The following is an 11729-nucleotide window of genomic DNA, read 5'->3' as shown; positions in this document are numbered from 1 at the left end:
TCTTGAAAGCAAAAATTATAATGTCTAGTTACAAAACTTAGAAATACGTATTTTTCATTCATCCACACCCACCGCCCTCTGCGTCAACATTTTCTATTTTACTACAACCTTAACACCTTCATTCGTTCAGTTTTGCAAGCGTTTCGCCGTATTTTGCTACATGGAGAATGATCCAGAAGGATAGTGCCAATTATTTTCACTTATTAATTGTTGTGTCTGTCAAATAAAAAGTCTATCAAGACCGTTATGTAAAGAGATTTTTTGAGTTTCTGACCAAAAATAATGTGAGAAAAGTATCAACTTCGAACTAAAAGCGGCATTTAGTTAGGTGCTAAAAAGCGAAAGTTATTGACATATTTGCGGTTTTTCAAATCAAGTTCATCTAAAGGAAGTGAGTTCATTCACCAGGGATACTATAATTTCAAAGTTTCAGATTAAAAAAAAAAAGAACTAAAAGGCGCAACAGCCTGGCTGTTCTGCCCCGCAGCAGTCCAGGGTTGACACGGATGACAACAGCCTGCAAACTTTAAGAAACCACCCCAGGCTACAGATGGGCATCTGAAAGTACCTTCGGTTAAGTAACCTAGCCTAATACATACATACTGTATGTTTCTGTGAGACCCTTCATCCTTCAAAAGCATGATGCTTTTGTTGCCCTCTGAAAAGGTTTAGATAGTTTTCTAACTGTGGACAGATGCTTTTTCAGTTGTGAAAATGTCTTGCATGGGATAATAATTTGATTTATGTGGTGTTATTAATCATCATCGTCTTAAAGAGGTCAAATCAGTGTGAACCCAAAGCCACATTGTCCAATCTTAGAGCGCCATCTGTTTGTGATTTGTCTCTTCCAGCTTAAATGTACAATTTTATGCAAATTTATTTTAATAAAGAATTAAGCCATTATTTAGAAGAGATAAATGCCCATCTCAACTAGCAGACATATCTCCACATCCAGGTTGATTACTCTGACGTCAACAAAGGCATTGCTTCATTGACTGGGTTATAAATATAAAACTAGACGTTTTTGACTGTGAAGCAACCACTGTGCATAGTGCTGAACAAGTTGGAGAAGTCAAAAATGGCTTCACAAGTTGCATTCATGGGGAACTTTAGTGTGGCCAGACTGTGCAAGCAGAATGAAATTTAGCCAAAACATCTTAAAACACAAGTAATCAGAACCTTGGTTTAATGTCAGTTTAATGTTTAAGGACATTTCTCATCATTCGGTGTCCCCAGGCCCTATACAATGTGTATCTTAGTGATCCAGGAAGAAGAGTGCCACCTACTGGTCCACCAATACCATTTACAACAGCACCTGGTTTTGTAGTAGAACAGGGCTACTCAACCAGTGGCACTTCTAATTCAATCTCTTGCTAAATTGTGTTCCAGCACAGTCTGTAATGATCAATTTGGTAATCATTAAGACTGACAAATCAGTTTGTGCTGGTTGGAGCACAATAAAGCAGACTGAAAGGGCTGCACGTTGAGGAACATTTTCTTAAAGATCTCCTGCCCCAGTACCGACCAGACCCAGTCTTCCCTAACTTATGATATCTGATGAGATCATGCTGAAGGTGTTAAGGCTGGTGTTCATGTAGTAATATACAGTTTAAACATTATTTTCTGGAACCAACATCCTGGGTGCAGTTCTGCTTTAAAACATGGACCAATAATTAGTAATAGGTAAATGCTTGGCAAAATTGTTTGGAAATGAAATATACATTAATATTAACTGTCAAAACCTGATCAACAGAAAAATGCAACACAGTGCTTCAAATATGATGATGTTATCAAAAGAAAAAATCTACATAACAGTTTCACTTCAAATATAGTCTTTCCATACAGTGACTTGCAAAAGTGTTAGCCCATTTCCAACGATGTTCACTTTGTACATGATGTACAACTTTTTAAAAACAATCAAGACTTGAATGTTCTAATTGAACACGAATGGAACAAACTCATCAGCAAAATTCCAAAGAAAAATGCTCAACTAAAACGTGTTTAAGTATTCACTCACTTTGCTATGGCAAACCTATATTAGTATGGGCGCACAAAAATACTTTGAAAATGGCATAGTTGAGTGGCCTCTGTGTTCAACAATATCTCTTTAAGGTCCCTTGGTTTGACAGTGAATTTCAAACAGATTCAACCATGAATCTAATTTATTCTGCAGATTTACTTCTGTTAAAAACAAGTATACAGCAGAGATATACACCACGTATGAAAGTGCTGAACAGTTTGTGCTAGAAAGAGTCCTCACGATGGCGTACTTAAGCTTATTTGAATGCTTTACCAGGCGAAGAGATGTATGATGCGTCATGCGAGATTTAATCTCTGCCACGTTTGATTCCTGACGCAAAGCCAAATGACAGTAAATTCTGTTGCTGCGCCTTTGTTACGCAACCCACTAATCACTACATACTGCTGTGAACGTTATATTGTGTCACCTGTCATCAGAAACAGGAACTGAGTTTTTCTCGTCAATGAATAACTACGCTGTTTAACTGTATTAGGCACCTCTCATTAGTGTTTACTTTTAGAGCTCAACGACAAAAGCATTATACATGCCGATTAATGTAATCTTTATAGAGATCAAATTATTGTATGTCAGAAAACTCCAAAAGTAATCAACAAAGCCTAATAATTACTAGAAAATCTTAAGTACACATTTTTATTTAAACTGGCAATTTAGTAACTTGGGATTTGTAGTAAGCGAAAGCAATCGGTTAGATTAAGTTAATATAATAACCTACAAATTATAAATATAAAATATAACAAATACAGAACAGAAAAATGTTATAGTTAATTATAGTATGTTATAGTTATAGTTAGTTATAGTATGTCAACTAATAACAGCAATTAGTATTAATAAAAACAACACTAATATGCAAGTATGTCCCGAAATAAAGTTAATACATTGTGTGAAGTACTATTATATCGCAATGACCAAATAAGAAAAACAAATTAATTGTGGCAAAACATGGTACAACTGCCCCTGAGTCGCACCCATGGAATCGGAGTATTAGCCGTTATTAACCGCCAAACAGCGACAGCACCTAAAGCGCATCCTGTGACGTATTTCTATTGCGCCGAGTAAAATTTGGCAAGGCAAAGCCGGTAGAGCAGGCTTCCTCCTGTGCGGTAGGTGGCGCTGCGAGAGCCAAGCGCCACTCCAGCCTTCTGCGGTTTCTTGGCGCAGACGGGCACTGAGGTCCTGCCTAGTCGGAGCTGCAGCGGAGCCCCTGCAGGAGTTACAGCAATTCAATTAGGAACTAGAGCGCGTAGCAATTAGAAAGGGAAAAGAAAATTCTCCACCCCCGAGCGGAGGTGGGAATAGTAAGCAGACCATCGGCACAGACAGCAACTTGAATCGGTGTTAGCCGAGGGGCCTTCCAGTATTTGCCAGATTGCGAGCTTTTGCAGGACTGTGGCTATCCGATTTACAGCCGCTGGCTGGGAGGCGCAAGTGTATCTCTTAGCCCGGGGGAAGCGGCCTGTCGCCCAGCTTGACCGGCTTCGCGACTGGATCTCTGAACCCTCGGGAGAATCAGCGGAGGAAATCGCCAGCTTCCACGCGTGATTTGTCCCTTTGCAGATGGAGTACAGAAGGAGTTCTGGGAGTCTGTGCGAAGTGAAGACGTGCCTCTGAGTTAGAAAAATCAAAACTCGTCGGACCCGAGGACAGTCAGAAACGCACCCCGTGCGAGGCATCTGAACGGTAAATCTCCTTTTTAAATACGTTGCACGGAGGAACACGCTTGTATCATTAAGGACTTTGAAAGCGAGATCTCCGGGAGGGTGAGACCAAGAGAGACACTTGCACCCCGGAAAACTACCAGAAGGATATTGCTTATATCTCAAATCACCCTGGACCAAACACTTAAGAGCGAGTCTGGATTTTATGTGGTTTATCCGATGAAGCCATATTAAGCACTTGAGGTATGAAATTAAATTACTGCGGGAAAAACGACGGTGTCAATAATATCAGCTAGTATTGTTTCAGTTTAAAACTTAACGTCCTGTTTAAGAATTCTAAGAATGCACAACATTGTGTATACAGGTACTGAAATCCCCCATATTTAGATCATGGATTTGTAGCCAGTTTTATCAGATAAACAGACGAAGTCACTTGAGAGATATGTTTAGTAAACTAGCAAGCTGTCAACAGAAAGGGCCCAGGAGCAGGTAACTTAATACTTGTCGTGACACTGAGTCAAAATTTAAGACGGGGTTCTTTGAGTGTTCCTACAGGCATAAAGGTGTTTGGCAAAGAAACGGGCATTTGCTCTTGCCGAAAGTAAAGTTTTAAGCTTTAGTGGGCAAAATCGAGTAAATCAAACGTGCCATACCTTTCTTCTTTTATGTAACTGTGCTGGCGCACCGATTTAGTAAAACGTAGTATATTGTATTATGTGATGGCCTTAATAGAGGTCATACTAAGTGCATTTTGTACTCTGAATTACCGTAGCTGTAAAAGGTTGAACCGAGTGACTGAACTGTTACAAACTCAAAAAACAGGTTAAATTGAGTGAAAGCACAACAGTCCTTTGTATTGGCAAAATACGTGAACTGAAAGTTTATTCTAAGACTTATCCCTATTGTCTAGAATATCGTATCTTCGTCCTCCGGCGTACGTTAAGGACATTTGAAGATTGCATTATATTTATTTGGGCTTTACAGTACAAAAAAAAAACATCTCTGGGGTCACCGCGACCTGACTCCAGTGACAGAACAAGGGTTTCAGCTTATTTTTTTTTTCCTCCTGAAAGTACACAATGGATTTCAGCAAATTAGTGACCCTTTGGATTGTGTTCCTGTGTCTCTTGGGCGAAAGCCGGGCAGAGAAGCCGCAGCCAGCGGGCCAGTCTCATGCAGAACAGCAAGCAGAATACGGAGTCTCAGGTAAGAACAGACGCTCTCCTGTTGTCAGAAGGTACAGGTGCCAAGTGGATTCCCCCCCCAGGGAATGTATGTGCAGATTCAAAGCAACTAATGTGCAGACTACACGTGTTTCCCGGTTGTAGACCTTTTATGTACATGCCTGCACATTGGAGCAACTGCTTTATTTTAGAAGTGCTTTGTATATCCCTGTGATCACTGAACATTCAAATGCATATCTTACAGGGTTTTTAGGTTATTGAAGTGCCTTCCTAAATTTGGTTATAAATGGAACTATTTTGTTTGCCTGTGTTACACAGCTCTATAAGTATTTTTAATAACATTTGTTATATCCAGATAAGCCGAATATAGTCAGGATATGAATACAGAGTTATGCAAAGTCATGGGCGTTATCTGGCCAAGGGCTAAAATATTGCTTATGCTTAGAATACTGTTTTGTTATGTTGTTTCTGTATGTAGGGTGGAAGCAAATAAGTGGTTAATTAATAAATTAATTAAATGTATTCTGGTGCACATGAAGAATGCTAAATAAGGCATGTTCTTCTTGCATGGTATCACACAGAAAGCTGCTGGAAAGGCTGAACTCTGGAACTGCAACCTTTTTTGATGACTCTTTTTTATGACAGAAAACCACACAGCTTGACCAATTCTTGTCAGAATCACTTAAGTGAGTCCCAGAGGACACATTGTAAGGATTTATGATCGTCTCACAAATGGCAGGTTGCTGTGATCTGTTTTGGATCCAGCAAAAGAAAGGACTGAGCTAACATTCCTCAAGTGTTTGATATAGACCGCTTTGTTTTATAGGGAATGTTTGTCTCTTTGATTCTCTAGTGCAAAAAGTAACCAGCTCTACTGTAGATATCAAAATAGCAGATATGATTGTCTAAATATCCTTTAGATTGTATGATCAAAACCCTGTATTATATCGGGCAGTAAACATCCAGGCACTGTTTTAATTGTCTTTCCCTTATAACGTAGAATGAGAATAATTAAAAATGTAGCTCCTTTGAAGGTATGCTGTTAGATATAAAAGCAATAACAGCATATCATTTAATTAATAATAACTCAGAAGTATGGTACTGAATTTTTCACATTGAGATATGTTGTAGGAATACTGTGAAGCTAATTTAGCTCTTTAGCGTAAATAACTGCTGCTTGCATTAGTATTGATTGCCTCTTCTGGAAAGAAGTTAAAAAACTCTTGAGTTAAACAGTGGCAAAGTGTGTTTTTCCGTCTTAAATATCTGCTGCCTTCATGCCTTTTTGTTAATCTTATTTTATTTGTTTAAATTTCATGTATTAAAGATAGGCAAGTGATTTCTTTTTTTATTCTTTTTCGCACGATTCCACCAGTTAATTCCTGAGTAATGAGTATGAAGAAATTAGTTAGAAGAAAGTTGTAATAAGCCATCTCACTGGTTTATCACATCACCCAAACAACCTGTGCCTGATTTAATGCCTAATTTATCATGGCTGTAGAACCAAAGAATACTTAGAGCAGTTTCATTCCTTAAACATAAACCTACTAACAAGACGACCTTCCTTCCTTTATTACGTTTTACCTGTGTTAAACACAATGCCTGAATATTCAACCGTTATTCAAGATTCTTGTACTTGAAAGTCAGTACTTCTCATCAATGCCACGAGCCTTGACTTTGTATTGAGACAAAACAACCTTGTTCTGATATTTCAGCTGCTATAGGCTGCTGGATTACACCAAGGGAACAGACTTTTGCACCTTTGGAGTGTGTCCGGTCTAGTATAATTTAAAGGATGGAGAGCAAATCCAAGCATAATTCACATTTGTGAAGGTGCCAGGGACCTAATAGCAGATTCCTTTTGTAATAATTTCATAGTTTTTGTTTTCCTTTTGACTCCTGGTTATTTTCCCACTGATTTTTAAATATTTGTACTTGTCTAATTTGCCATTCTAGAGGCTTTTAGTTTCTACCTTGAATGTAACTATTAATTGTCTCAGTGCTCAATTTTACCTGAGGGAAACTGAAGTAAAATTGCCTTTCTGGTCTAATTGCGTGGCTGTACTGTGGGCAGTGATGAGCTTATTCAGTCGAAAATGTCATCTTTAGCTGATGTCAGTGTGTAAGGAATGACTCACCAGATGTAGGATTGCAATATTATATTTCTTTGGCTCGGTTTCATTGTTCCTTCAGTGTTAGAGTAATATGGCAGGGACGAGTCATAGAAGATGAAAGTACTGTCTGAAATGTTTGTATGGACCTTTTTATGGAGATGTTGAATTCACTCAGTGATGCACACATGCATGTTGTGACGTTTTTTAATAAAGAATTTACTTTAAGTTACTGTGGACTGACACTTTCTTTGAGATGAAGCTGTCCCTAAGTAATGTTGATAAGGGACAGTCACACAAGAAAAAGGCCCTAGTGAAGGTGGAATTTCCCACAATTATCAGCAAGCACAGTGGTGTTTTAAAAACAAAATTACACCCATCATTGTGCGCAGGAAACACAATTTCAAAGGCTTAACCTTTAGTCTGGAAAACAAAAACAAGCAATATAGTTAGAAAAATGCAAGCATTAAAAAAGACTTTGGTTTAACCTTTCCTACCAAGAAGTAATAAAGGAAGCTAGAGACTACTTCTGGGTTTAACTTATAAGTATATCCAGCTGGGGAAAAACTGAGATGAAATTGCAACAGTACCAGTCCTCAAGAAGGACTCCCCCATAAATGAACAACAACACTCCACTGTGCTCGTTCGTAATTGTGGGAAAATCTGCCTTCACTAGAGGCACAAGCATCTTATTGTGTGCCTGCTCCTTATCACCATCATTTACGGACAGCTTCATTAAATTATTATACAGTATACAAATTTGGTCAGTGTGCCTGCTTCATGTTCAGTTGTAAAGCAAATAAACTGTTTGAGAAGAAATCAATTGATAGTGGACTACACAATAGAAGTTGCAACACAGGGGATCTCATTAAGTTGTTTTCTACATGTTTCACTGGAAGTGTGGATATGCTGAGTGACGATGGGGTTAGGGATAAGCTGTCAATGAGAGCCTATATTGGGGAAAAATTCCCCATTTCTAGCAGATGGTATTGAAAAACAAAGCAGAATATTGTACATATTGTGTCTTTTAGTTTCTTCTGACCTAGTTAGTAGTAGAAAATGACAAATTTTATAATATGATGCATGCGTACTTTTTTCTATTGGCAGTTTTATTCCTATTCCTGTGAGGCAATAATTGTGTTTGTGTCATCGTGTTATAGAAATCCTCTGATTTTGGTAAAAAAACACATTTTTCAGGCCAAGCAAGTATGACAGAGCCCTCTATAGAATTCCTTTTTACAGAAGTAGGCCTGGGTCAATAAGTGAATTTTTTGCATTGTGCAGTAGGAAGTAAGTAGAACCTTGTTGTATTTGTTATTGTACAGAGGGGAAAGCAGCTGTAAGAACTTAATTCAAAATGAAATACAGTATTATAAAATTGTACAGCCTATTGAAATCAGAATTGGATTGTTTTTAAAAAGAAAGGAACAGTGTTTCAATTGATTCCAGCTTATTTTCTGAGATTTTGCACAGACTGCTAGAAATGCATTTTTCAGCTGTAATCAAAGCTTCTAAATTGACATAGATTTCTGGCAATCATTCAGTTTTAGACAATGGAAAGGATACATGGCAAAGTATTGAGGGGAGGGTGTGGTAGATCTCATGACCTGGATCTTTTGATGCAAATACCTGTTCTTAGCTGTTCCCAGCTGCTTTTTTCAAGTGCTGCAGTTCTTCTGATTACAAGAGATGAGTCGTTTTTATTAATTTCTTGAGGAAAATGTCTTTAAATTGTTAAAAAGTGGATATATGAGTGCTAGGTGTGTGAGAGTACACTGTTGATTGTGTTTCAGGACTGTGAAATAAACCCTGACTTCCTCAGCTTTTGAAGGATGTGCCTTTGAAAGTGCTGTTGTCTTGTCTAGGATCAGTTATTTTATACAACAAAGTACATCAGTATTGTTCCAATAATCTTTTGTCTTGCAAACAGAGCAGCTTTTGAGAGCATACGTCGTGTATAGGTATTGAAATGTAAGCTGTGACTTGAAGCATTTCATTTCAAAGAATTTCATTGCTGACAACACCACTGTACGCTGTACTGTTCATGCATCGATAAATAAACCTTGACTGTAGTATATGTAATCATCTAAAATTGTGACTTTCGAATGTGTATGTATAGAATTGTAGTTTGAGCTGTATTGAGAGTTATTACTTTGCCTAGCAAATGAATGTTGCCTAAAGTACAATGGAGTTTAATAAGAAGACATACAGTAAAATGTTTGTACTTCCACTAATTAGGCATCTTTGCATGTGGTGTTGTTTATGGATCTGAGTAAAGGATAAGCTAGTATTGCCATCACATTGGAGCTGCCAGACTGATGGTAGTGCTACTGTCTTCTTGGTTGGGAAACACAAGTCCTTGTCTGCAGGTTACTTGAGGCTAAAGCAGTGGTCAAGGTTTATATGCCTACCAAAATCAAATTATTTTAGATGAATAGTTTTTTTATTATATGTATAACATATACACGTTGGTGTTTATTTTTAAGCTTGCAGTGTGCAAGCATTTTATATACTTTTTAATTGTATTTATTTTAAACGATGACTTGCTAGATTGATCCGAAACACTGGAGATCCAAGAAACTGGTGTTGAGTAACATTGGCTGACACGATGTGGTGCAGAATTTGAATTCTGTAGTATTGGATTTCCATTTCTAAGTTTCACAACTGGATTTATAACTTGGTGAAGATTTCTGGGCAACGGTTAAGGGCTTTGAACAATTCGTGACAATAGTGGTTTAACATAACATCACTTTATCAGCCCTATACAATTTCTTGCATTAGGAATTAATCTTTTCTCATACCCCAGCTTGCTCTTAAGGGCCTTGCTCAGTGGCCCAACAGAGTAGGATTCCTCTGCCGGCTGTGGGATTTGAACCTTCCAGCCACAGGCGCAGATTCTAAGCCACTGCTCCGCCATAAAATCGAGGGCATTTGTGAGTGTGATGGACCTGGATTCTTGCAGTTTGAACTAAAAAGACATTAGAAATAATCTCATATTTGTGTATATTGACTTGTCATTAGTTGTCTATTCATGTCAGTTGGTTGTGAAATCATTTGTAAACAAGTAGTTGAGTAATTTATTTTTAGGCCTGTCAATTTTTTTTTTTATTTGCTAAGATGCTATTGGGAGGAAGCAGATCTGGCTCAATGAGGAGAGGACAGTTATTGTGAATGGTGGGGATTCAGGGTTGTGTTGAAGTACTGCAGTGCAGTCTGACTTAATCTAAGGCTGAAGGACCTGGGCAGGCAAGAATGGTTTGGAAAAGGAAATTGTAATTTGGGAGATAATGGGGTGAACGAGTTGAGAAGGCACGCACAATGCATGCGCAGAGAGCTGCTGATGTCATGAGGTGTTTTAAATGCTGTATGTAAATATCTAATCTAGAGGTCAGGAAGTTTGCAAAACAAATTAGTCAGAGCAGAGGAAGCATGCTGACAGGGATATATTTTTGCTTTCAAGGTGGCCTGCACTGCACGTCCTGCAAACACACACAGCCAGCCAGTTGTCAGGGCACTGTTTAGCACCTGCCGTAGACCTTATGATCCATCTGTTCCATCCTGATTCGTGCTGTCTCCTGTCCAATCGGCAAACTTGATCAGTGAGCCACACTGCCTTTTAGCTTCCCTTCCTATCTCCTAGATTAACTAAGCGCAGGCATACCTTGCTTCTTGGCACTAATTAGGTAGTAACATTTCCTCTAGTGTTTCTGCCCACACTAATCTAGTGTCGCTTCTGTCCCTCGGGTCTAATAACTGATGGACTCTGCCTCACCTGTTTCCTGGTTCTCTGATTGTGAGTACTACAGGTTCTCAGTGCCTCCTGTATGGTGACATTACTGGGGTCCTGCACCAGCATATAAATTCAGCCTATCGATTGTGCTGTGGCTTTGCCTGCAGGATCCTGGGGATGACTTTCCACAATGAGACTAGCATTGAGGCGACTGGAATTTAGCAGTTCTCCCTTTTCCTAACCTCTTATTTTGTTTTAACAAATATTAAAACTTTATCAGGGTACTGTTCCACTTAGCCTTCTACAATTTTCAATTTTCAGTCTTTCTGAGGATACAGTACTGCTTTTCAGTAGACTGCCTTCAGGGCTACTGCAACATTCATTACTTCAATTGAGGCTTTGATTTTCCTTAAGGTTGAGCCTTGAGAAACATTCTGATTTTTTTTTTCAGAACCAAGCATTAATGCTCATACACATACTACAGGATGGACAACAAGAAACCTGTACCACCAGTTGTTTGTAGTCTGTTAAAAAGTGTCTCTAGTGAAGATCTCTGTCAGCACTATTTGCAGAGACTTGCAACAGAAGCTCTACATTAATTCCTGTCTGCTTCTTATTCTGAAAACCCTGCGACTGCAGTCTAGCAAGTCTGCACTCAATTATAATTGTTCCATTAGAGGAGGAGCCCAAGATGACAGTTAAACCACATGCATCTAGTATGTCTCTTTTTTTAAAAAAGAATGTGTCCTCTGAGCTCGCCGTCTGGATTGTGGGTTTCCGGAGCTACTGGCTGTTTTCACATGGAAAAATCATGATAGCAGAAATTCCCTTTGACATTGTGCATTAGGACTGTATAATGGTCAGGGATTAATTAGCAGAAATGATATAGGAAGGCTGATTTCCTGTGCACAGCAGAATTTCCCTTGGCAAGTCCAAGCCGGAGTACGTTTCATACCATTTCACTGATTGTGGTATTAGGTATATGTTAGCATCTCTCTCATCCTAGCG

At 38.7% G+C, this 11729-nt stretch overlaps 1 protein-coding gene across 6 annotated transcripts in view; it reads left to right on the top strand.

The window, feature by feature from the left end:
- Window positions 1-3097: 3097 nt before the first annotated feature.
- LOC102692673 (stromal interaction molecule 1) overlaps window positions 3098-11729 on the top strand; it is a 54279-nt gene continuing 45647 nt past the window's right edge. Inside the window, exons 1-2 of one of the 6 annotated variants that reach the window (XM_015341353.2) lie at window positions 3098-3718; window positions 4770-4902. In XM_015341353.2, the coding sequence (XP_015196839.2) occupies window positions 4776-4902 (127 nt within the window). In that variant the 5' untranslated portion in view covers window positions 3098-3718; window positions 4770-4775. Of the gene's footprint in view, window positions 3940-4047; window positions 4186-4769; window positions 4903-11729 lie in introns of those variants that run through there. The other 5 variants (XM_015341352.2, XM_006628145.3, XM_015341355.2 and 2 more) reach the window with 5 other exon arrangements.

This window comes from Lepisosteus oculatus, chromosome 5 (genome assembly GCF_040954835.1).
Source record: "Lepisosteus oculatus isolate fLepOcu1 chromosome 5, fLepOcu1.hap2, whole genome shotgun sequence".
NCBI classification, from domain to species: Eukaryota; Metazoa; Chordata; class Actinopteri; order Semionotiformes; family Lepisosteidae; genus Lepisosteus; species Lepisosteus oculatus.
This window is presented reverse-complemented; position numbering and strand designations above follow the sequence as displayed.